Source organism: Mandrillus leucophaeus, unplaced genomic scaffold, assembly GCF_000951045.1.
Source record: "Mandrillus leucophaeus isolate KB7577 unplaced genomic scaffold, Mleu.le_1.0 Scaffold332, whole genome shotgun sequence".
Taxonomy (NCBI): Eukaryota; Metazoa; Chordata; class Mammalia; order Primates; family Cercopithecidae; genus Mandrillus; species Mandrillus leucophaeus.
Window position 1 is genome coordinate 961,440 of NW_012103499.1, and position 26,500 is coordinate 987,939.

The window sequence follows — 26,500 nt, forward strand, 5'->3', positions numbered from 1 at the left end:
TTTTTAGGCAGAGTCTCGCTGTGTTGCCCAGGCTGGAGTACAGTGGTGCAATCTCAGTTGACTGCAACCTCTACCTCCCAGGGTCAAGTGATTCTCATGCTTCAGCCTCCCAAGAGGCTGGGATTACAGACGTGCACCACCACACCCAGCTAATTTCTGTATTTTTAGTAGAGACGGTGCTTCACCAGGTTGGCCAGGCTGGTCTCAAACTTCTGGTTTCAAGTAATCTGCCCTCCTCAGCCTCCCAAAGTGCTGGGATTACAGGCGTGAGCTACCGCACCCAGTCTCAAAGTTTTTCTTCTACAGGAAAAGCTTTAGAATAAGCACAGTGGTGTTTGTGTGTGCACATGATCACTTCTTTAATCCGTGCACAGTTATGTGCCATTAGAAACTGAACAATAATTATTCTCAGGCTCAGCAGCTTCGGTCTAGGAAACCCCCAGTGCTGAAGGCCAATCAGGGAAAAAGAAAGCAAAAGAAAGAAAGAAAATGGCAGTAGAAAGAAGAGTAAAAAAATAAAAAGGGTGAAAAAGTGGAGAAGAAGAAAAAAGGAGATACATACAGTGAGAAGGTGGGATAATTTTTAGCAGCTTCCATAAATGCTTATAGGGCATCAAAACTTGGATAAGATTCTTTCATTTGGAGTTAGTGATCACAATTAATCTCAAGAATGAATTTCGAAGAGAACACGAATCTCTGCACTAAGTAGTGTTCCCTTACCCCCAAGCTATAGCACCTAACCTGGCACCACACTCCCCACAGGAGATAAGCCAAGCCAACGATCGACCAACTGACCCTCACAATCCAGTAGCAGGAATAGAACCTGAGTAGAAGATTGGGGTTTAGGGCCAGTCACTTGGACATTCTGTATAAATTTCAGTCCCAAATGGTTCTTCTCTTATCTCTTTATTCCTCTCCCACTCTTGCTGTCTGTTTCTAGGTATGAGATGATAGGTGGAAGGTGGAGGCAGATGGGAGACTAAGAGGGAGAAAAGGGAGCAAGACTATTAAAATACACCTTTTAGGGGAAAAAACCCCAGAAAATATTAGGACTTTGGAAAAGCAAGTCATACACATAAAAAAACACAGTAGCAGACAGCAGAAGGAGAAGCACAGTTTACCTACTTACAGGTTTGAATTAAGACACAGACAGAGAAAAGAACACAAACACACTATGCTTCAGTAGGGAGCAAGGTAAACTGAAGCGAACGAGACTTACTGGGGTAGATGGTGGTAGAACAAGAAAGTTAGGACTATAGAAAGAACTGACTTAGACTAAGATAGAGGGCTGCAATGACTTGCATGCAAATTACATTTAGACACAAAGTAGGATTTCCTAGATCTTCACTGTTCTTTATTTCAGCTTCATTTCACAATATTTGAGATAGGGCAATACTGGGCCATTCTGGGGTCTTTGCACTCTAGTTTCTAGTTCATGGGGTATTAGTGTTTGGGACTTGCTTCTTACACCTAGGGAAGAAATATATCTAAGGCCAAGCTGGACTAATAAGCAGGGGGATAAGGGAGCCTGGGAGGTGAAATGACAATGTAAACTGCAGCAGAAAAGACCGCAGACATATAGGCTTCCCAGCTACAAGAGAATACTTCAGGATAAAGTATGGGGCTCTCCTCACAAAGAGCTCTATTCATGTGAGAAGAGAGTAAGTGAAGATCTCAGCACAGCTCTGCTCAGATTATTAAGGTGACTTTTTTTTGTTTGTTTTTTAAGACAGGGTCTTACTCTGTCACCCAGGCTAGAGAGCAGTGGCGCGATCTCAGCTCACCACAACCTCCGCCTCATGGGTTCAAGCGATTCTCCTGCCTCAGGCTCCCTAGTAACTGGGATTACAGGCGCCCGCCACCATACCTGGCTAATTTTTGTATTTTTAGTAGGGACTGGGTTTCACCATGTTGGTCAGGCTGGTCTTGAACTCCTGACCTCAGGCGATTCACCCGCCTCAGCCTCCCGAAGTGCTGGGATTGCAGGCTTGAGCCACCACGCCCGGCCTTAAGGTGACTTTTAAACATAGTCATGTTAATGACACTGGCCAGGCATGATGGCTCATGCCTGTAATCTCAGCACTTTAGGAGGATGAGGAGGGAGGATCACTTGAGCCCATGAGTTTGAGACCAGCCTAGGCAACATAAGCAGGATCCTGTCTCAAAATAATAGTAACAACAATACATTTTTTAAAAATTAAAAGAAAAAAATAAAACAGAATACTAAAGTTCTGGTTTAGAACAGGACCTGATTCTTAGATGACCTTCCTGGTCTCCACAGATGCAAAACTTCACTTAAACTCTAGTTGGTACCAACATTTACCAGTCCAGCAACAGAATGAGAAGGATACAGCCCTTTTGAGTCATGGAAAACAAAGACAACATTTGGAGTCTTTGTGTTTCATGACATATGTATGGCAGGGGTCTTGAGTGTTATTTATTTTTTCCCCAAACCCCAACACATAAATACGTGTTTAAGGGTCCACATAGTTGGCCAGATGATGGTGGAAGTTATAATCTTTTCAAGTTCCATATATAGATGTAATGGAAAAAAATGCCTTGTTAATTACACACGGACATAGAGGGAGATGGGGCATAGTAGAAATGTGGTATGAAATAAAAGATTCTACTGACAATGTTCAGGAGGCAGAGGAAGAAATATAAAGCAAAAAACCCCCAAGCTGACTCTACTAAGAGTTATTCGGCAAAATCTTTGCCCAAGGTTCTTCTTTCCCCACAACTAACAAATGAGAAATGGGGGAGAGAGTGGCATGTCTCCAAAAACTGATCCTTCCTGCCACCCACAGCACAAGAAACATGACGGTACATCTAAAGTTTGCTTGAATCAGAGTGGAGAGGACTCTGACACTGAGTGGTGACTCACCTGTGAGATCATGTGATTATTCAAGGGTGGCTGTTGCTGAGGCGTGGGCGGGAGAGCAGGAAGTTGCTGCTGCTGCTGCTGCTGCTGCTGCTGGGCAGTACAAGGGAGAAGGCCCCGGACAGACTGGGATGAGGTGACCTGGTTGCACACTTCTGGGGCACCTAGTGCCATACCTAAGGCAAAGAAGAAACCCACGAAAAGTTGTTAAGCACAAGCCATGAACACATTATCCCTGGAAGGCTTAGAGGGCTCTACTTTTTCTTTGTCTTTCCTCTTTATTCCCTTTTGTCCCCTCCCCTACTGTCTTTTGAAGATTCACATATAAGCACAGATGCATTTCAGCTGCCTTGCTGATGCCAGTCCTCCCCTTTGCAGGCTTTTGCTCCCTAGGGACAGGAACCACCTTGACTGTCAATGTTTGGTTATGAAATTGAACAAAATGTGAGGCTGCTGAAGCACCTCCCCTGAAGTGCCTGGAATCTGTCCATCACACTTAGATAGCTGAAAACATGAATGCTTACTTTCTGGGAAAGCACAGATTTTTGGTCTCTTAAGAGATCTGTCTTTTTGCTAGAGAGATTTTGCTAGAGAGAGAGAGAGAGATCTGTTTTCTTGCTAGAGACAGAGAGAGATCTGTTTTCTCTTTGCTTTCTTCTCAATTTGCAACATCTCTTATAAAAGTTGCTGAGGGGCGGGTGTGGTGGCTCACACCTATAATCCCAGCACTTTGGGAGGCTGAGGCGGGTGGATCACCTGAGGTCAGGAGTTTGAGACCAGCCTGGCCAACACAGTGAAACTCCATCTCTACTAAAAATTATCTGAGCTTGGGGGTGGGCGCCTGTAATCCCAGCTACCTGGGAGGCTGAGACAGGAGAATCGCTTGAACCCAGGAGGTGGAGGTTGCAGTAAGCTGAGATCGCATCATGACACTCCAGCCTGGGCAACAAGAGTGAGACTCAGTCTCAAAAAAAAAAAAAAAAGTTGCTGAGAAAACTTCAAGCATACACATGGGCACATGCATACACATAACTTTATCCAACTATTTTCCACATTTCTAGGCTCTCAAGGCATGAACTCATTCAACACAACATACTTTTACTGAATATCTACTATGTGCCAGGCACTGTATAATGAACTAAAGACATAAAGATGAGTGAAACACAGTCCTTGCCCTTAACAGCAGAGGAACTTATTTCTTTCTTTGAGACAGAGTCTCACTCTGTCGCCCAGGCTGGAGTGCAGTAGCACAATCTTGGCTCACTGCAACCTCCACCTCCCAGGTTCAAGCGATTCTTCTGCCGCAGCCTCCCAAGTAGCTGGAATTACAGGCACCCACCACCACGCCCAGCTAATTTTGATGTTTTTGGTAGAGACGGGGTTTTGCCTTGTTGGCCAGGCTGGTTTCGAACCCCTGGCCTCAAGTGACCCGCCTGCCTCTGCCTCCCAGAGTGCTAAGATGACAGGTGTGAGCCACCATGCCTGGCCAACAGCACAGGCACTTCTGATGGGAGATAGACATCCGCACGACAATTATAATCTGGTAAGGATAAGGAATACATCAGTGATATTGACAAAGTTGTATGAAAGCAAAGATGAGGAAGCAAAAACTCCTGGGAGGGTCAGGAAAGGATTTAAAGAGAGGTCAGCAGGAAAGCTGGGGTTGAAGAATGACAGATGCTTGTAAGACCAAGAGGGAACAAAGCTAATGTCATATTCAAGAAATGGTTGGTGGGTGTGGTGGCTCATGCCTATAATCCCAGCACTTTGGGAGGCTGAGGTGGGTGGATCACCTGACATCAGGAGTTTGAGACCAGCTTGGCCAACATGGTGAAACCCCATCTCTACCAAAATTTTGTAAAAATACAAAAAATTAGCCGGGCATGGTGGCAGGTGCCTGTGATCCCAGCTACTTGAAAGGCTGAGGCAGGAGAGTCGCTTGAACCTGGGAGGCGGAGGTTGCAGTGAGCCAAGGTCATGCCATTGCACAACAAGAGCGAGACTCCATCTCAAAAAAAAAGAAAAAAAGAAAAAGAAAGAAATGGTTGGAAAGAAGGAAAGATCTGGATATTAGACAGCAATGGCAAACCGGAGTCAGAAAGTTATGTTATATTAAGTAGTTTGGATTTTACTATTCAGGTGATGATGCAGAAATGAACATTTTTAAGGAGCACTGATGTGTTTAGATCTGTTTTAGATTGGCAAACTGGCTCTAAAAAGGGCTAAGCAACCAGGCACAATGGCTCACATCTGTAATCCCAGCTACTTGGGAGTCTGAAGTGGGAGGATCATTTGGGCCCAGGAGTTCAAGGCTGCAGTAAGCTATGATGGTGCCACTGCAATCCAGCCTGGGTGATAGCAAGACCCCAACTCTTGAAAAAGTAAAAAAAAAAAAAAAATCAATAAAAAGAGCTGAGAATGGAGTAGAGATATCAGTTTGGGCACCAGTGTCATAGTTACATAAAAGAAAATAAAAGCCTGGATAAAGGCTGAGGCAGTGGGATTAGAAAGGAGGTAACAGAGAAGGGCAGCAGAGACCTAGGGGTCAGAGGCAAAATCTTCAGCACTACTGATGCCTTTTGATAATAACTACAGAACTTCTGGGATGAGATTCAAGCAATTCTTCAAAGAGAGAAGGATGATGAAATAAGAGGTCTAAATGCCCTTCTGCTAAGAGTGCAGCAGAAATAGATGGAGAGCTGATGGGTGGTTACAGAGCTTTCATGTGGAACATAGAAATGTCTGCTCCTTTCCAGTGACTGAGCTCCAGGGAAGCAGCCATAGCAGCATCCCTCTAAATTCTAGCCTATTGGCTAGTATCAATTAATTACAAACAACTAAACTCTAAGGATTCCCTCTGCTCTACAAAGCCTCTACAATCTCAAGAGTCACAGAATGAAAGTGGCTATCATTTTTATCTTAGTATATAACTTGAGACCTAGGCTGATATGGATGTTCCACCTTAGATGAAAATCAAAGAAAATAATCTAATCACAATCAATTCTTTTTTTTTTTTCTTTTTTTCAATCAGGCATAAGGTTTGAAAGAAAATGAGGAGGACTAAATCCAAGCAAGGACAATGGATCCAAAATTCAAATTTCCCTTTGCATGGCTGTATTAGATTTCCAGGAAACTATACTGGGACAAATGTTTTATTAAAAGTAAATAAGGGCTGGGCACGGTGACTCACGCCTGTAATCCCAGCACTTTGGAGGGCTGAGGCAGGTGAATCACCTCAGGCCAGGAGTTCGAGACCAGCCTGACCAACATGGTGAAACCTCACCTCTACTAAAAATTCAAAAATTAGTCAGGCGTGGTGGCACAAGCCTGTAATCCCAGCTATGCAAGAGGCTGAGGCAGGAGAATCTCTTGAACCCGGGAGGCGGAGGTTGCAGTGAGCTGAGATCACACTACTGCACTACAGCCTGGGCAACAGAGGAGACTGTCTCAAAAAAAAAAAAAAAGTTAAGTAACAGTGATGTTTCACAGGAGACAAGCAAGAAGGGATGGATATGACAGGAAGAAAAGAAGCTGTAATACCTGGCCTGGCGATCCTTCCTGCACTGCTGCCTTTACTGCTGCCGATACTGTCACCTCGGGTAAGGATAGAGATTCCACTGAAGCTGCTGGCTTTGGTGACAGGGGGTCGCATGCTCCGGACAGAGCCATCAGAGTCTGTGCTGCTCCAAGGGCGTGGCTCCAGGGATTTGAGTTCGCTGTCTGTGCTGCTCTGGCGGCTGCTTGAGGTACGGCTCAGCCCTTCACGGTTCCCCCTGCAGAGACCATAGTGGTCAGAGCTCCTCCCACCCACCATTTTAGCAGAAGGGCTAGGAGATAATTCATTTCTATTCTCTCAATAATAAAGAATGAATAAGAATTAAAGGGAGGATGGACACTGACTTATTGTTAGTTGGCTGGCCAACTAAGTGTTGATGAGAGCAGACAGAACAAGATCCAGTACAGTAACAAATAACACAGAGGCAAATCTGGAAGACAGTGTGCTGGCAACTAATTTAATACATCAGACCAGAGGTGGATGGGAAACCATATACATGATGCTGAGATTGGCTGTGGTCTCTTCCCCACCCTCTGAGGGTAATCCCACACATGCAAGAAATAATGGGGAACAGAGGGATACCAGTTTCTTCTGAAAGTTCTTAAAATAAAAGGACTCCTAGAAGTTGCTATTGCTAAAAGACAGGAGTAGCCAATGACATGGATAAAACCCACAACGGGTCTTCCACATAACACATGTCCACATGTCTAAGCCAGCAGAGGTGCTGCTTATGGCCACCCTTCCAGGAGTTGCAAGAAGAGTATAGTGAACTAAAGGGGCACTATGGAAAACTCAGTTTGATAGTCTAGGATTGATCCAACCTGTTTTGTGGAAATTCCATGTTACTGTCTGCGAACAATTGGTTTCAGGATCTCTAAGCGCTAAAGTCTTCAGCAAATACGCTCTTGGGACTCAGGAGGGCAAGGAGCAGGGGGGCTGACTGTGCCTAGTTGCCTTCATATTCATAATCCTATCTCCCTAAGCAAAACTATTAAGGAAAGGGATTCTCCCTCTCTTATTTGGCTCTGGAAACATCAGGGTTATCGTGATGTTACAATCACTGTCTGATTATTAACAGCTGTATGCCTCAAGATAGCCAGGTTGGCCTGAAAACCCTGTCTTGTTGAGCTCTCATTGCTTCTTAATCATTAAGCAACAAAGACCCAGCAATTTTTCTTTCATACCCCACATCCCCAACAACTAATGACCTAAGGAAACCAAATGATAACAATTACAGATTTTGGTAGGTATACCAAGGAATAATTAAGCAAAAAATCATTGTAGTTTGGGCTCCCTTCTTTTTACCACCATCCCCTCAAAAGCAAATAGAAAATCCCATTCCAATCCCACTGGCTCCAAAGGCACTAGGCTCAGAGTTATTTTAATACAGAAAGGCGTTTTTCTTAAGCGTGTTAATATTGAAGAAAACACCTTTCTTTATTAGAATACCTACGCTAAAGACACTGTAGAAAAAATGGGCAAAATACATGCGAGGGTCCTTCTTTTAGGTTTTAGTGAAGCCAATCACGATGAGCTAAGAATACACTGGCACAACGGGTTAGGAACATGCTAATTCTTCTCTGCAACCCCAAGAGTGAGTGTGTGTGTGTGTCTGTGTGTGTGTGTGTAAGCACTTAAATGCCTCTCTCTATATAGTTAGCGAATTAAAAAATATTTGTTTCTCCAAAGCTTTACCCCTTTCCTTGGAATGTCAAAAGTAGAATGGGAAACAAGAAAGAAGTGTAAGTTAGGTACTCTTCAGGAACAAAACCAGACCTGAAGTGAGAGACAATAGCTACATCTCAATGGACAAAGGCAAGTATACTAAGAGGACTCAATAAAAATGAGTGTTTGTGGGGTAAGGGAATACAGCAGTGGCAATAGATGAGGCTGCTCATTAGACATTAGAGCTTGAATTTTGCAAGACAAGTCCTAAAGGCCTTTTCCACTGAAAAGGAAATCCTGCCATTTATTTTCTCTTGCTACTAGAGGTAGACAGTGAACAAGGCAACTTTAAACCAAATACCTTGAAAAGTTAGGGCCAAAATGGCAGCACTTCTATACTAATCCAGTTTCCCCAAGACAGTGATGACCAAACGCTCAAAATGTAGACTGCCTGATGATCTTCTGACTAACCTGGGTTAGCACACTACTACCCTGAGACTTGGAGAATCTAAGTTGAGTCTTGGCAGGAAAAAGATCAATTTTCCCTCTCTACAAATAAAAATAATTAGGGAAAGCTACCCAGATTCAATTCTGAGCACTATATTGGATTGTGTGTATGTTGGAGAGATGGAGATAAAGGATAAAGAGCAGTCACATCTCATATTCGTATAACATCACAGCTGATTAGTTTTTACAAGCAGATTTAGTGCTGGTGAAAAGTTCAGCTTGTTGGGTCTGGGGAATGGGTAAAGATGCCTGTCGAAGAGGTGGCAATAAACATCAGTAAGGCCTCACTGTGGTTTATTTGTCAATGGAGCAGACTCTTCCAAAGAACTGGGGAGCTGCCATGTTATTGTCAATGTGGATGATGGAGTTTGGTTTACAGGTATTTGTTTCACAAACATAAACTGGGCCAGAAAGGTGTAAAGCAATTAGAGAAGATCAGCTTCTAAACATTAGCATTTTGGACTAGTATCCAAGTAGAGGAAGAAATTATTCTCTTAAGTGCCCATGATGCTGCATTTTAGATGACCTAGATCATCAATCAAAGCTCAGTTTGAAAACCAGTAGCTTAAAAGGTCTAGAGAGGCGTGGTGGCTCACGCCTGTAATTCCAGGACTTTGGGAGACCGAGGTGGGCGGATCACCTGAGGTCAGGAGTTTGAGACCAGCCTTAACATGGAGAAACCCCATCTCTACTAAAAATACAAAATTAGCCGGGCGTGGTGGTGCATGCCTGTAATCCTAGCTACTCAGGAGGCTGAGGCAGGAGAATTGCTTGAACCTGGGAGACGGAGGTTGCAGTGAGCCGAGATCACGCCCTTGCACTCCAGCCTGGGCAACAAGAACGAAACTCCGTCTCAAAAAAAAAAAGAGAAGAAAAAAAAGAAGTCTGGAGAGGAAAGGGCTGCACCTGCTCAGTAGATCTTTCAAACTATTATCTGCAGTTTGATGTAGTCTGATGGTCCACAGCACTAAAAAGAGCATCATTCTAATCAGTGAATCTGGATTAGGGCTCCAAATGTAACACTACTAAGAGAGGAAGGGGTGACATCTGTAGAGAGCTGGTGTGGTGTAGTGAAGAGGACACTAAACTACGAATCAGCTCCATTTTTGCTTCTATTAGCCATGTAAACTCGGGCTATTCACTTAATCTCTCTGCTTTTGTCTTCTTACATGTAAACCAGCTGACCAAATTAGGATGTTGAGAGAACTGAATCAGATAAAGTATACTCTGGTGACTGTAAAGCACTGTGCATTAATTCACACATAGGAGTTGGTTTAAAACTCCTATTTCTTATAGTTATCCTGGGATGATCTATGACCCCAAAGTGTAGACTGTGAAACAGGAATCTTGGTTTTTTTGTTTTTTGTTTTTAATGAAGGGGACTCGATCTATCTCTACTACCACCAACAATGCAAGGCCCTCTCTGCCTGGGGTTTTCAGATGAACTGCAGGGCAGGATAGCCTAAGAAAAAAAGACTTGAGAAAGATGGAAAATCCTCTACCTAAGAATGGGAAATCTCACTATCCCAATTTCCACATGGTTTGGCTAGCTTTAGAAAGGACAACAGAGAAAGGACAACTAGAGTACTAGGAGTGAGATCTCAAATCTGAGTTAGTCAGACAGTCCTTATCAAGTGTAGTAGTCAGTAAGAGAGAAACCCTTTGGAAAAGGGGTTAGACCTGAATTCTAGTGTTAAATACTCAGGTTCTCAGTATTTTCTAGTTTTTCTATTGGTAAATTGGGAAGAATATACCTAAAATGAGTTGGTAACAGACTAGACCCTATTCTATTTACACTGCCTTGTATTATCCTCTGGGGTAGGATTGAGAGACTGAAATGAAAGGGAGGGTAGTATACCTGCTTTGCGGGGAAATGGAGAACATTGGGAACTGGGGAAGTTAATACAACAGGTTGCACCAGCATTCAGAGTAAGTAATGATCATATGAAGGACACACTTTAAGTCCATTCTAAGGCAGACAGGTCCCTTTTTTTTTTTGAGACGGATTCTTGCTCTGTTGCTCAGGCTGGATGGAGTGCAGTGGCGTGATCTCGGCTCACTGCAACCTCTGCCTCCCAGGTTCAAGCAATTCTCTGCCTCAGCCTCCTGAGTAGCTGGGATTACAGGTGCCTACCACCACGCCTGGCTAATTTTTGTATTTTTAGTACAGACAGGGTTTCACCATCTTGGCCAAGCTGGTCTTGAACTCCTGACCTCGTGATCTACCCACTTCGGCCTCCCAATGTGCTGGGATTACCGGCCTGAGCCACCGTGCCTGGCCAGGTCCTTTCTGAGGTCATCTTTCTTACACATTACATTGCCTCAAGAGAAAACTACATACATAGAGGTGTCCGTATATGTGTCTCTCTCTCTTTCTCTCTCTATATATATATATGTGTTATTTTTTCTTAAAGATATCTTTAAGATATGCTGGGTCAGGAATAATGTCTACACATCTTTTCAACAGATTCAGAAAAGGTTAGCCAGAAGACGCCCATTCTTTTACCTTACTATAAATATGTTTGAATCTTTCAAAAATGCCCAATTCCAGCAAATTTCTGGGAGGAAGCTGTACCTATCCCAGACACACCTATTTGGTCCCCTTCACCACCTATTTAGGACTCAAAATGAAATCAGCAACAATACAAATAAAGTCATTGACCAGGAGCCATTTTTTTTTTAATGGGGAAAAATATCCAATGTTGCAAAAACCACAAATTTAATTATTCCACAAGCAGCCATGCATGGAGCAAACCCACTCTGCTGAAAAGATTACAGCAAAACAAAATAAAATTAAAAATAAAAAGGAGAGATATAGATCACACAGAGGTACCTAAAAATCTGCCTTCTCTTGTGAGAGCTAGAAGAAAAGGCTTCTTTGGAGAGTCTGTTGGTTAACATCAAAGAAAAGCATCATTACAGGATTATATTAACCTCACTGGCAAAGCTCAATGAGAAGCAGGGAACATGCTAAGTGGTACTAACCTGATGTCATTTAGATATCCGTTCTGGCCAGTCTAGGTGAGGGGGAGAAAACGGAAAATAACTTATAAGAAAACAGCATGGCATGACCGAAAAGGATGTCCATGATGCTATGAATACCCAAGGTCCTCAAACCAAAGCTCACCCCACCAACAGGGAGAGAGGGGCCAGGGACAGGATGACCCACACCCACATACCCAATCTGACTTCTCACCTTTAATGGGAAAGAGCATTTGGTGGTTTTAGCCTTCGGATAGGTGTTTTTAAAAAAAGAGGCTGACAAAGGCAGGAGTGTGAAAAGGAGGAAGAGGAAAGTATTAACCTAATTATTATTTCCTTTTTAGCTCTAAATTTATTGGTAACCTGGGAATAACAACTCATGTCCTCGGTCCTAAAGTGTGTGTTCAAAGGAAGGGAAAAGGGAGACAAGAGAAAGAAACTTTGTTTTTGGAAATCATCCTCAATGGCTTTTCCATTTCTGTTTCCTACATTGGCCAAAATGAAAGACATTCTGACCTGAGACCCAAGGAGGGTGGGATATTGTGGAAGAGGTACTTTTCAGGGCCTAGAAAAAATGAGAAAATTAAAAGCCTGAAACATTCCCTTTGGGGATCATTTCCTGACAAAGCCACTGAGCTGAGTGAAGTGAGCATTGTGGTGGATTCCCAAGCTTTAGGAAAAGGTACCAAGAGTGTCCAGCTGCTGAGCAGAGTGAGCTCCATGCAGAGCAGAGCCTATGCTGGGCAGCTTTTCCAATATATAGCTCAGGCTCCAGAGAAGGCTGCAGCAGCAGCATTTCCATCCAAACACCCTTCTTGCCACTTCCTTTCTTTATGGGCTGCCTCCTGCTCCCACACCCAACCCCACAACTCCACCCCTAATCAGCTTCCTTTAGCCAGGCTCCTCTCCACTTGGAATCTTTGGAGTATGATGGGCTTTGGCCATAGTTCCTTGTCTAGACTTTCTGAGATTCCTGATGCCTCTACCACTACAAGAGTTAGAAGTGCTGAAATCAAAGTGATAAATCTACAAGGATCTAACGAAGAATACATACATTAGTAGAGGCTTGAAGACTAGAAATCAGGATAAAAAAAAGAGAAGAGCTAACTTTGCCTTTGTTATAGTTGTAGGTAGATACAGTCCAGTGTTGTACATAATTAGCTCCAATACCCTAGTATAAATTGTCTGTGCTTTCAGAACATCTGTAGCTTTGCTAATGGCTATCATAGTGGGGCAGTCATTTTCCATGTGTAAGTGAAGCAGAGGAACACATCACAGATAGTCAGTTAGGTTACGATGTCACTGGTACTTCTTAATCTAAAGAGCCCAGAGCAGAGCAAGCTATTGAGAGGTGGTTTACATTAGGGGGTTAAGAGCGTAGACTCTGGAGCCAGGCTGAATTCAAATACTTAGCTCTTTTGCTAACTAGCAGTGTGAACTTAGGTGGTTGTTTAACCTTTGTGTGCCTTAGTTCCTCATTTATAAAATGAGGAAAATAATATAAACTACTTCATAGGCCTACTATGAGGACTGAGTTAATCTATATCAAGTACTAAGAACAATGCCTAAAAGATAGTAAGTGCTATATAAGTGCTTGCTGCTTTTTTTTCTTTTCTTTTTTTTTTTGAGACGGAGTTTTGCTCTTGTTGCCCAGGCTGGAGTGCAATGGCACAATCTTGGCTCACCGCAACCTCTGCCTCCCGGGTTCGAGCAATCTCCTACCTCAGCCCCCTGAGTAGCTGGGATTACAGGCATGTGCCACCATGCCTGGCTAATTTTGTATTTTTAGTAGAGACGGGGTTTCTCCATGATGGTCAGGTTGGTCTCGAACTCTCGAGCTCAGGTGATCCGTCTGCTTCGGCCTCCCAAAGTGCTGGGATTACAGGCGTGACCCACTGCACCCGACCAGTACTTGCTACTATTATCCACCAACCCGTTCTGCTGGCCACAGCCATGTACAAATTTCTCCTCTCATTCCATCTAGTTGGTTTGTAGGTAAAGGTAGAGAACCCTCTTTGGGCTATGATTGAATAATTTGGAAGATGGACTTTTCTGACTCAGAATGGAAGTCTACACAACAGTTGAGGTAAGAAGGTTCCTTCTCCTTGGACTTTGGGCCAGAAGGTTTGTTGTATATCAGTTCCCAGTGAGGATCTCTGAGACAATGGAGCAAGTACATAGAGTTGTTCAGTTTTTTAGTTGGAGACAGTATTTTTCTAAACTAATGATGATGATGAAAAGATATATATCTCTATATCTATATCTATCTATATATATTTATATTTCCCTCGTGAGAAGGGGAGAATGGGAGAATGGGAAGAGAGTAGTGTTCATCTAAGTATATTGATTAAAACTGACCATCTTTTGCCAGGCACAGTGGCTCATGCCTATGATCCCAGCACTTTAGGAGGCTGAGGTGAAAGGATCACTTGAGCACAGGAGTTTGAGACCAGTCTGGGCAACATAGTGAGACCCCGTCTCTACAAAAAATAAAAAAGTTAGCCAGGCGTGGTAATGCGTGCCTGTAATCCCAGCTACTCGGGAGGCTGAGGCAAGAGGATCGCTTGAGCCCAGGAGGTTGAAGCTGCAGTGAGCTGTGACTGTGCCACTGTACTGCAGCCTGGGTGACAAAGCAAAACCCTATCTAAAAAAAAAATAAATAAATAAAAATAAAAAACAAAGAAAACCCTGACCATCTTTTGACAATGAAGGGAGACTGGTTTTCCCTCTTTTGTTACTCATGTGATTGTGAGATGGTGCTCATATCTGGATACTACATTTTCTGGAGATTTGTTTCCCTCTTGTACACCCACAATGTTTCCTGAATTTCTGCTATTCTTCTCTTCAATCTGATAGGCAAAGGCAACCAGATACAGGGGTACCAAGTATATTTGATGTGGCCCACACATTTAAGAATAACGTTGCCTAAACTGATTCATGTTGGCTTTTAGCCCTAGGAGCTACTCCTGCTGTAGGAAGCAAGGTAAGAAATATAGGAAGAAAGAGACTTCCTTTTCAGGTAGAGACTGGAGGGAATAGTGGTACTCTCTGTGCATGCAGAATGTGGAGCTCATAGAGAATGGATGCCAGACCTGTGCTCTAACAATCACCAACATATCCTAAAAACGAGGCTGGTCAAACAAGATGAATGTACAGCCTGTGTGAACACTATGTCTTCCACTTAGAAGCAAAGATGCCTAAAATGGATAGAGGGAGTGAAAGAGGGTAAGCAGGAGGAGGGTTTTAGAGGCAAGATTCAGACCCTGCCAAAACCATTTCTATTTTCAGTCTAGGCAAATTTACCAAATTCAGCCACTCCAAGTTTTAGTTCTCTTTGTATACCATATGGCAGAATGTATTGAAACAATATAAGTGAAAATCTGCAGCTTCCCAATAAGCCACATTTAGTTTTAGAGATCAAATCTGGGGTTGGCTGATGTTGGTTAAAATAAAACAAACAAACAAACAAACCCAAAAACATTTGTGGAGGGTTCATTCCATTCACAGTTCCAACGTTTAAGAGCTAAAAGCTATGGGCTGACAACTCTCAGATGCTACACTTACCTCTCGGGCAAATATTCTCTCTCGGACCCTTTGATATTCCTCCTCTCTCTCTTCTATTGACTTGCTCCTCCTTCCATCCTGCAATGGAACTCTGATCTAGATCGATGAGCAGAATTAAGCTAGTTAAGTTCTCCTCGTACTGCAAGCTCACTGCACACCAGCAAGGAAGAGAAACCGGGAAAGTTTATAGTTGCCATCAAAAAAATGGAAAAAAAAAAAAAGAATAAAATTTCCAGTCCTGGAGAGGTTTCACTGGGTACATCTGACCATGCAGTTTGGGAGATCAGGTTTTCTGGATGGCTGGGGACTCTCCATCTCCCCACCCCTCCCACCCACCCAGTATCAAGAATAACAACTATTTATAAGGACTGGGTTGCTTCCCTCTAGTAATCAGGTAGCCTCCAGTCAGTAAGGATCGAGAAAATAGCCCTGGGAAAAGGGACAACACTGCTTTAGAGGGAAAGCAAAGGATAGACGGAAGCTGAAATGGGAGAAGAAACAGGTGTTTAGCAGAGCTGAACATAGAGGAGGAGGTTTATAGAACTAGCACCTGGCAATATTCCTCATTAATCACTAATGCCATGGCCTGAAGACCCAAATCACACACAGCTCAGCAAAGAGGGCCTTGGAAATGAAATCCCAAGGGCGAAGCTAAACTCAAAGTCTAAGCATTTTTTTCCTAATCTTAACTATATTAACTGGAGGTGGGGAAGGGGAGAGACAAATTACAGAAATAAAGAAGAAAGAGAACAGAGCAATAACAAAGAGAAAGAAAAGGAGAACAGATAGAAAGAGGGGCAGAGAAAGGAAGAGAAGTAAGGTACAGTGGAGGAAGGGGAGAGAGAGAGAGATCGACAAGGAAAAGAAGAAAATGGAGGATAGAGAAGAACCTTACATTCTCTAGAAAATGTAGTGAGGTAACCAGAAGGGATGGCTGGGCAAATCACCACCTCTGAGTAGCCTACCATCTAAATCCTCATCATGATCTTTCCTCTCCTGGCCTGCAACTGGTCAACACTGTCCAGGGTAGGGTGTAATAAGAGTATCCTTATCCGTACTGCTCTTGAAGGCAAGGAGTTCTAAGGGAGAAAACTCATCAAATGAATATCACCAGATTATAAAAGATTCTGACTTCCACTCCAGAGGCTTTGAAAGCTTCACAAGAAGCAACTAAGGAGATTGCTGCTCTAGGCTGGTCTTCTTGATCTTTACCAATCTCCAAAGGTAGCCATAACTTCAAGAATATCAACCTTGCCTAGATTTAGTTCTCATTAGCTTCAAGAACCTAAATCCTACCAAATGTCCTTTTATAAATTCAGTTCCAAGAAGACACAGGACCTCAAGGAGCTATATTGTCCTCAGCCCCTAGGTAAACCAATGGCAAAGTAGAAAGAACACAATGGCCTTTGAGGTCAGGCAGAATCTCAGCTCTGCCACCTCCCAGCAATATAACTTTACGCAAGTAACTTAACATCTCTTAGCCTCAGTTTTCTTATATGTAAAGTGGGGATAATAACCCCCATCCGTATTGGGTTGTGAAGAGGATTAAAAGAGATAATGCATACAATGTGTTTAGAACACAGCCTAGTTCAGGGAAAACACTCAATAAGATAGCAATTTTATGCTTATTATTAACGTCACAGACAGAAAGTACACAGAAACAACCCTATTGGATCAAGCCTGAAGCTGAGAGATGAAAAGTTCACAATAGGGACAGACTCCACTTTGCCCCAATGTGCCTCTAGGCCTGAATAATTCCTGATCCACAGAAAAAGGGTTTTGGAAAATGGAGAAGGGCATCAGGATGGAAAGGCTCTTTCTCGTTTTTAAAATTTTGTCTTTTTGTATGTTTCTTTGTTTTCAATCAGTCCCAGTGTGTTTGTCCACAGTAGATAATGGCACTTTTCTCAAAAGGACTCCCTCAAATACTCAAGTAGCAAGCAGGAAAGGTCCTGGTCTCAAGACCATATAATATCCCAAGAAAACTAATTTTGACACTAGAGGTAAGATATTATTATAGTTATTAATTAGCAAGATTCATGTAGGCTTTACTCAACCATGGTCTTCAAATCTAATCCCTTTTGGAGGCCAAGCAGAGGCAGGCTGGATCTAAACCTTCTTAGCTAACCCCCAAATAATCACTTACTATCTAAAGGATAGGCTTGAGGTCAAAGCAATAGCCAGGCCCATTTAAAGGGACGGGATAGGTTGTTCCCTTCTTATTCCCACAGCAGTGGATCACAAAGGGGATCTATCTGAGGTTCCCAGCATCAAATGTCAAATTAACTCACTCACCTTGGTGGAAGGAGTTGGAAAAAGATTAAGGAGTTTGCAGAAAGGGATCAGAAACACTTTTATAATTGGGTAAATTAGATCACAACTTTGCCAGTTCAAGGCTAGCCCTAAGCTAGGATAAGAGCTGAAGTGGGACAAAGTAGCTTTTTGTGGTTCCCAAAGAAATCCCTAACTATTAAAGAAAAAAAAAAAAAAAAAAGAATGAAACCAACAGCTGGATCAAGGCTGAGGCAGGGATCAACCTTGCTTTATTCCAAATGATGTGGTGTTAGAAGTCAGTGGCAGACCCAAGGAGTTCCAGGCCAAATGAGATCACCTAGCAAACCTCAGCACCATGTCTCTCTAGGGCTAAGAGGGTGGCATCCAGTTCAACAAATAAACAGTTCTCAACATTAAGCCAAAGCCAACTCAGTATAGCTCAATACATTTCTCCGTACTAAGATATTTTGAGTTTTCTCCATCCCACAAAAATTCTTCTCCCTTCCCAGTTTCTCTTACTGCAATCTCTCTGTATAGGCCCACCCCTTTCCATTCTTCACCTGGTTATCATCTCGGTCCATACTGGCATCATCTCTCTTGAGAATGAACCTCTGTTGAAATTCTGTATTCTTCTCATCCTTTATATGTTCTGAAAACCTCTGTTCAGGGCTGAGATTTGGAGAGAAATGTGAAAGGAAAGGAGGACAAAGACCCTTTTGTTAGGAAGCAGACCTATTAGGTACAGCTCTCCTAAATTACACAACTCATACTCAGGGAATTTCTGGAGTAAGGAATCCAAAAAGTCACATGCAGGTTTTAATGAAATCCTCAGGGTCTGTTCTTTATACATCTATAACTTCTCTTCCTCCATAGTTATATCTGTCCTATCAGTGAAGAGAGGCTAAGGCCAGACTTCCTGAAACACCAGTCCCTCTAGAATCTATCTCCAAGGCCTCAGAAAGAGTAGGAATTAATTATATAACCAACCCCAACCTCAAACCCCTTCCCGGCAAAATACTTAAAAATATATATATATTTTTTGAGATGGAGTCTCACTCTATCACCCAAGCTGGAGTGCATGGTGTGATCTCGGCTCACCACAACCTCTGCCGCCGGCGTTCAAGCGATTCTCCTGCCTCAGCCTCCCGAGTAGCTGGGATTACAGGCACCTGCCACTGCGCCCGGCTAATTTTTATATTTTTAGTAGAGAGGCTGGCTTCAAGACAGCTTGGCCAGGCTGGTCTTGAACTCCTGACCTCATGATCCACCCGCCTCGGCCTCCCAAAATGCTGGGATTACAGGTGTGAGCCACTGCGCCCGGCCATTTTAAAACTTTTTTTAAAAAAAAGTAATAGAGATAGGATCTTGCTATGTTGACCAGGCTGGTCTCGAACTCCTGGCTTCAAGCAGTCTTCCCATCTTGGCCTCCCAAAGTGCTGGGATTACAGGCGTGAGCCACCACGCCCAGCCATCTGCAAGAGACATCCTGATCCTACACCTTCCTCTTCCAACCCAGCAGGTTATCCCAAGGAAGTCTTCCCAAACCATGGTTTCCTCCCTTACATTCTTGTGTTACTAGTTTTGTTGATGATGACAGCTTTCCCAGTTTGATCAACATTGTGGTCCATCCCAAAATAGGCAGCTACCCGGTGTAATAGCATCCGGTGATATGAGGTCATCTGAGGGAACTTCTTGAACTGATTACTGAAGGGAAACACGGGGGAAAAAAGTGAAATAAGACAAACAACTGCAATAAACCAATTTTAATTTTTCTTACGAGTGTCTAAAGTGGAAAGTTTCTTAGGAGAAACAGACGTAAGAAATACGGATATTTACTAAATGGGAACCAAACAGGTTTCTCTCAGTTTCTTTATCTACAGTATTCTGCAGATTACTATGACCTACTTTCCTCATTAAGACTACTCATTGCTGGGTGCAGTGGCTCATGCCCATAATCCCAGCACTTCGGGAGGCCGAGGCGGGTGGATCAATTGAGTTCCGGAGTTCAAGACCAGCCTGGTCAACATGGCAAAACCTCGTCTCTACAAAAAATACAAAAATTAACTAGGCATGTGCCTATCATCCCAGCTACACAATGGCTGAGGTACAAGAATCACTTGAACCCAGGAGGCAGAATTGCAGTGAGTGAAGACTGTACCATGGCACTCCAGCCTAGGCGACAAAGAAAGATTGTCTCAAAAAAAAAAGACTACTTATTAAGCCCTAGGTCCCACCCACCTAGATGATGTTTGATAAAGAAAAAGGAAGACATTTAAGAATAGTAAAATCTGGGACAAGGGCGAGCTGCTGAAAAGATATAAATTATTTTTCAACTGAAATCTACATAATAACTTAAAAACTTCAGTATGTTTTCAAAAATCACACTTCAAGGGAAACATCTCCTAAAATTGTACCTAAATTTATTTCCAGTGCCCCCTCCCACATCTAAATATGTATTTCATGCAAGTAACTTACTTGTTGTCGTTAATAAATTCCAGAATCTCCTGTTCTAATTTTAGCAGCATCATTCTGTCCCTGTTTAAAAAAGATTAAAACAAAACAAAACAAAAAGCAGCCCTCCCATAGACATTGAAAGCAGGGATTGAAAACACAACTTGCTCATTATAGAAGTTGAAAAAGGTATATATCCAAACCCAGTAATGAACCATAACGCTGCTAAGCCTCACTTGCCTGTTTTATAATATTTTTAAAAAGAAAAACAACCCGAGTATACATTTTGCAGGTCCTTCAATCATATACTTTGTTATACCATATCAGAAATCTTACTGTTAGCAACATATTCATATAAACACACGTTATAAATCTAATCGTCATTCTATATTCCATCTTGTTATATACAGAATTTTAAAGGAATTATAATTTAGCTTATGTACAATCAACTGTTTTTTCTTTCTGTGCTTTTTATTTTAGCTCCTCTTACTATCACTCCCAATGTGTGCTTTTTAATCACTGTACTTCCAAGCCTTCATATTTCTCTGTTTCTGCATTCTTCTTTCACAGAATTTTCCCCAATTCTTCTGAAAACAGAAACCTCAATGTGAGAGTATTTTGAATCCCTCACAGAATATAAAACTATACCTGACAAATACTGGGGGGACAGGGAGATGAGCATCCTAGATTCTAAGAATGGAAAAATTCTGGAAAGCCATTTGGCCTCTTGGAATCTTGCTATCCTCTAACCCCTTTTCCTCTTATACCCATCATGTTATTACCTTGGGTTCTTTTTCAGTGTATTTACAAGAAATTCATGTAGGTCTATTCCAGTGGAGTCCGTATATTCCTGGCTGGAGTCTAGAACCACCACAACAAAAGAAATTTAAAATAAATGAAACTGCTTTGCATGCTATCTAATCCTAAGCAGAAGTCCACAACCTAACCAAGAGATACAAGAATAGGAAAGCAAAATCAAACTTCCAGGGTTTTAACATAAAATCCAGAATGACCTTGATGTGCTAGATCCCAAAATTCCACATCAAAATGACAGAAGAAACAATCTGGGCCATAGTATTACATCAATATTACACTGAAAAGCCATCTGTCATCAATAGGTATTTACTGAACGTCCTGATCAAAACAAAGCAGGTTTTATTAAGGAAAATAAATTCCAGGTAAGGGCAGTCAGGGCTGAATTTTCCAGAATCTCAGTAAATATGCCCAAACATTATTTTTTAATCCTGTTTGCCTTTTCTAATCAATGATCATTTTTATGGACTATGTCTTTTTGCTACCAGTACAAGAGTTTAAAGGCAAAGACAGTCGAATAATTAGAGACAAATCTGCATTATTAAAAAAAAAAAAACAGGCCAGGTGCAGTGGCTCACACTTGTAATCCCAGCACTTTGGGAGGTCAAGGTCGGTAGATCACCTGAGGTTAGGAGTTCGAGACCAGCCTGGCCATCATAGTGAAACTAAATATCTCTACAAAAATACAAAAGTTTGCTAGGTGTGGTGTCATGTGCCTGTAGTCCCAGCTACTCGGGAGGCTGAGGCAAGAAAATCGCTTGAACTTGGGAGGCAAAGGTTGCAGTGAGCCAAGATCATGCCACTGCACTCCAGCCTGGGCGACAGAGGGAGACTCTGTCTCAAAAAAATAACAATAAAAATAAATAAACAAATATCACCCTAGCCATCCCCAAACCAAAATATAAATGGCATCTGGAGGATTTGCTACCAATGATGATCAATGTCACCATTATTCCAGAGCACAAGTAAAATCAGAATTGACTACATTGTCCTCCCATGGATAATGCCAATGCATATGGAGTAGCTGTCTGTGGCATGCGAGCTCCTAAGGCAGGTTCAGTTACAGAAACAAAGAAAGTAACCTAGTTAGGCATCTCCTCAAGCAACCAAGTTAGCAGAACACTACAAATTGATGGGCCAGTAAGGCTAGCAGGTACCAGGCTTCAGGATAAAAGCAAAGGGCACAGCCCTAGAACAGATAAGAGATGGGAAAAACTCCTCACCTCTGGACAGCATCTTTCTTGGGATCTTTTCTTTGTTTTTGTCCTTGTCTTCCTTTTCAGAGACATCTTTTGTGGACTTTTCTTCCTCCTTGTCAGAAGGGCAACTGATGTGCAATTGAATTATATCCTTAAGAGGAAAAAGGATAATCAAAGGGGGAAAAGGATTTTAACTTTCTTGCAGCTCCCTTGGAATCTCAAACAAGGTAAATATTGGGGTGGCAGCTCTCTCTTACAGATTAGTGTTATTTTGCTAATTAAACTGTTTTAGTTTTGTTCTATCAAGAGGGTAGAGGCACAGCTTTTTCTGCCAGCAAGCACAGCCTACTTTATGGAGAGCTCAAATTACACAGGCTGTTCTTGGCATAGGTGTTGGATGGGAATGGTTCTAACCACCAGAGCGGGAGGGTACACATAAGAAAATAAGATCTAGCTCTGGGATCTTCTTGTCTGCATCATCCTAGGTGGTCAAGATATGAAGTCCTATACTTCATGCTGTCAGCTATGCTAGGGTTATTTTCTTTTTTCTTTTTTAGGGTTCCCCTCCTCCCTGGCACAGATCTGTCAGCACTGCCACTGCCACTGGAACCCGCAGCTGGGAGGAGAGACCATGCCCTGTTTTAGTACAACAGCTTTGTTCTGAAGTACCTTCTACCCTGATTTTCAAGTCTGATGTTGCTGTGATTGCTGTACTACATTTTACCAAAAAACTGCCAAGCGCAAAAGCCACACTTACTCCTGCAAATGACCTACCTGGGTTTCTAATGGCCCATCAGCAAATGGGGTGGAGGACTCCTCACACACTGCCAGGCTGCGCACCAACTTTAGCTTGGAATTAGACTGAAAAAAACAATTTTCAGTTTTGTTTTTTTATATATATCTTATATCTTTCTTCCCTTGGTGAATATTCAGAAAGCTTTTGGCTGAATGAAAAGTGTCCTCTTTGGCTCTGTTACTTGCTGTTTCCATTAAACAAGGGATGGGTCCTACTCACCAGTTCCTGATTCACTTGAAAGATACTTCTCTTGCTTACAACAGTAGACATGTACAAACTGGCTACGTGGACAGATGGTAGGAAACCATTTCACTTAGCCCTCTTCTCTCTTCAGCCCCGTACTCTAATTTCAGTCTCAGAACTTTATGCAAATACACATCAACATAGCATAGTAGAAACACAATGGGGCTGAGAGCCAAAAGTCCTAGCTTCAACTCCTGGTTTTGTACTTACAAGCTATGAGACCCTGAGCAAATTACCTTACCTCTCCAGGTCTCTGTTTTTCCTCAGGAAAATGGCGATAAATACCTAAAATTATCTAAAAACCTGTTGTGAGAATTAGATAATATATAGTATGTAAATATACATATCATTAAATAGTGCTTAGCATACAGTAGACAATAAATGCTAAATGACTCTAAACCTGAGATGCCAAGGGTATGGAAAGAAGTGTCTAAGAAAAGAGTAAGAGAAAGACAGGCCAAGCATGGTGGCTCACACCTGTAAACCTGGCATTTCGGAAGGCCGAGGTAGGAGGACCACTTGAGGCCAGGAGGTCACAGTCTGGGCAACATAGTGAGACCCTATCTCTAAAAAAATTTTTTTTAAAAATTGGCCGGGCGCAGTGGCTCATGCCTGTAATCCCAGCACTTTGGGAGGCCGAGGCGAGCGGATCACGAGGTCAGGAGATCGAGACCATCCTGGCGAACATGGTGAAACCCTGTCTCTACTAAAAATACAAAAAAATTAGCCGGGTGTGGTGGCGGACACCTGTAGTCCCAGCTGCTCGGGAGGCTGAGGCAGGAGAATGGCGTGAGCCCAGGAGGCGGAGGTTGCAGTGAGCCAAGATTGCGCCACTGCACTCCAGCCTGGGCGACAGAGCAAGACTCCGTCTCAAAAAAAAAAAAAAAAAAAAATTAGCTGGCTATGGTGGCACATGACTGTGGTCCCAGCTACTCGGGAGGCTGAGGTGGGAGCACTGCTTGAGCCTGGGAGGTTGAGGCTGCAGTGAGCTGTGATCATGCCACTGCACTCCAACCTGGGCAATAGAGTGAGACCCTATCTCAAAAAACCAAAAACAAACAAACAAAAAAAAGATAGATAAAACTTTATTAATACTTGGGATTTAATGCAATAAAACCTAACTTGCCTGCTTTACTTCTGCTAGCTGGTGAATCCTAAAAATATCAGAAATCCACTATGCAAGTCATTTCTCTCCTAGTGACCCACCCAAAGCTAAAAACTGTAGGGTGACTCATCAGAAATCTACCTAGAAACATTTACTGAGACTCAATACAAAATAAAACCAAGGATTACAATAAACACCAAAGCACAAAACATGACAGGTATGCTCCAGGTAGTGCAGTACAGAGGAAAGAACTTGTGAGCCTGAAGAATTAACTTCATGCCTAATTCTGCCACTTCCTACTGAATGCACTTTGTTAAGCCACTCAATCCCTATAGCCCAAGTTTCCTCATCTGTAAAATGGAGATAATAGCTGTCTTACTTATCCCAAAAAATTTGAGAGGAACTAAAGTAGCACTAAGTAACCTCTGTTTTGAACTTTAACATCAAGCCCATCACTATGGATCAGGCCACGCAAGACAAGCCACAGAGCCAATTTTTAGTTCTTGGCCTTCTTCAAACTCAAGTCACACAGTAGCTGAGCCACTCTCCAAATTCTATCATTATTTTTTTGGAGGAACAGAGTAGCCAACCTTAATTATTACTTTTGGAGGCAATTCTTCCCAATGCAAGAAAAATTTAATACTTTACTGCTTCCCAGCTAAATTAGACACCTATCACATACTAACACATGTAGTCTTCCCTGATAACTCTGCTTAAAATAATCTGTGAGGTGCTAATTGTATCACGTAATGATTAAAAGCAAAATCCTCTTCCTGCCCCTAAAAAGTGAAACATTAAGTTAGCTGGGTACAGTGGCTCATGCCTGTAATCCTGGCACTTTGTGAGGCCAAGACAGGTGGATCGCTTCAGCCCAGGAGTTCAAGAACAGCCTGGGTGACATGGCAAAATCCCATCTCTACTAAAAACACAAAAATTAGCCTGGCATAGTGGTGTGTGCCTGTAAGCCCAGCTACTTGGGAGGCTGAGGCATGAGAATCACTTGAACAAGGAAGGCGGAGGTTGTAGTGAGCCGAGATCGCACCACTGCACTCCAGCTACAGAGTGAGACTCCATCTCAAAAAAAAAAGAAAAATAGCCAGGCATGGTGGCTCATGCCTGTAATCTGAGCACTTTGTGGGGCTGAGGCAGGTGGATCACCTGAGGTTGAGAGTTCGAAGCTGGGCGTGGTGGCTCATGCCTGTAATCCCAGTACTTTGGGAGGCTGAGGTAGGCGGATCACTTGAGGTCAGGAGCTCCAAACCAGCCTGACCAACATGGTGAAACCCCGTTTCTACTAAAAATACAAAATTAGCCGGGCATGCTGATGCATGCCTATAAGCTCAGCTACTTGGGAGGTTGAGGCAGGAGAATCGCTTGAACCCGGGAGGCGGAAGTTGCAGTGAGCCAAGATTGCGCCATTGCACTCAAGCCTGGGCAACAGAGCAAAAAACTCCAAAAAAAAAAAGTAAAACATTAGCAGGAAAAAAAAAAAAGCCTGTATTTTTAGGATATCCAAAAATGTTGAGTCATTTTTCTTAGTGGGCAGGATTTAATCTTAAAGAAAATTTACAAGGGAAAAAAAAAAAGGAAGGGTTTGTAAGACTCATATAAGCAGCCATTCTCCTAGAGAAGCTAGGAGTGAGCAGAGAAACTGATATTTCAGCACAACTAGTATCCAGTTCTTTCAGGCTCTGTGGAAGGCTCCAGCTGGGCAGCCTTTCAGGCATCAAATGTGTATACACCTATGTATGCATACAGTTTCCATTAGAGGTGTGTATGTGTAGGTGTACATGTGTGTATTATGCAGGTTCACAATTGGGGTACAGAGTACAGGTGAGAAAACTCTGCCTACATAATCTGAACAAACTAGATATTCATGACAAGTCCACTTGTGAAATGTATTACTAATAACATTAGAAAAGAAGCTACAGAGGAAGGGCTCTCACCTTGGCTCTTTTCCTGGCATGACCATGGTTAGATGTCCGCCTCTGTTAGAAGGGAATTGGAAAATATTAAAGGTGGAAGAAAATCAACATGTAAGTTAAAAACAACACATGTTTAGAAAGAAAAAGCACTAACTGTAAAAACCATTACAACAACAGCCAAACCATGATGAAGACTAATTGATGTGAGTTTCTCCCTACAACCTACAACTCTAGCAACTGTGACTGGAAAGGGACTACAGGCCATCTACAGTCAAATCACCATTCACCATTAAGTAAGAGAATCAGAAGATGGTCAGATGTGGTGGCTCATGCCTGTAACCCCAGCACTTCAGGAGGCCGAGGCAGGCGGATCCCTTGAGCTCAGGAGTTTGAGACCAGCCTGGGCAACAAGGCGAAATCCCATCTCTACAAAAAAAGAAAAGAAAAAAGAAAGAAAAAAATAAAAGGAAAAAGAAAAAAAATTATCCATGTGTGGTGGCATGCACCTGTAGTCCCAGGTACCTGGGAGTCTGAGGTGG

The 26,500-nt window shown here is 42.6% G+C and overlaps 1 protein-coding gene across 4 annotated transcripts in view; it reads right to left on the reverse strand.

The window, feature by feature from the left end:
- Positions 1-26,500, reverse strand: part of R3HDM2 (R3H domain containing 2) — a 165,215-nt gene that overhangs the window by 24,262 nt on the left and 114,453 nt on the right. For 2 of the 4 annotated variants that reach the window (XM_011988547.1, XM_011988548.1), the window contains 10 exons: positions 22,667-22,753; positions 21,917-22,043; positions 20,663-20,741; positions 19,905-19,964; positions 18,993-19,133; positions 17,990-18,098; positions 11,595-11,626; positions 11,443-11,496; positions 6,422-6,654; positions 2,885-3,057 (listed from right to left, as the gene is read on the reverse strand). In XM_011988547.1, the coding sequence (XP_011843937.1) occupies positions 2,885-3,057; positions 6,422-6,654; positions 11,443-11,496; positions 11,595-11,626; positions 17,990-18,098; positions 18,993-19,133; positions 19,905-19,964; positions 20,663-20,741; positions 21,917-22,043; positions 22,667-22,753 (1,095 nt within the window). Of the gene's footprint in view, positions 1-2,884; positions 3,058-6,421; positions 6,655-11,442; positions 11,497-11,594; positions 11,627-15,155; positions 15,252-17,989; positions 18,099-18,992; positions 19,134-19,904; positions 19,965-20,662; positions 20,742-21,916; positions 22,044-22,666; positions 22,754-26,500 lie in introns of all 4 variants that reach the window. The other 2 variants (XM_011988546.1, XM_011988549.1) reach the window with 2 other exon arrangements.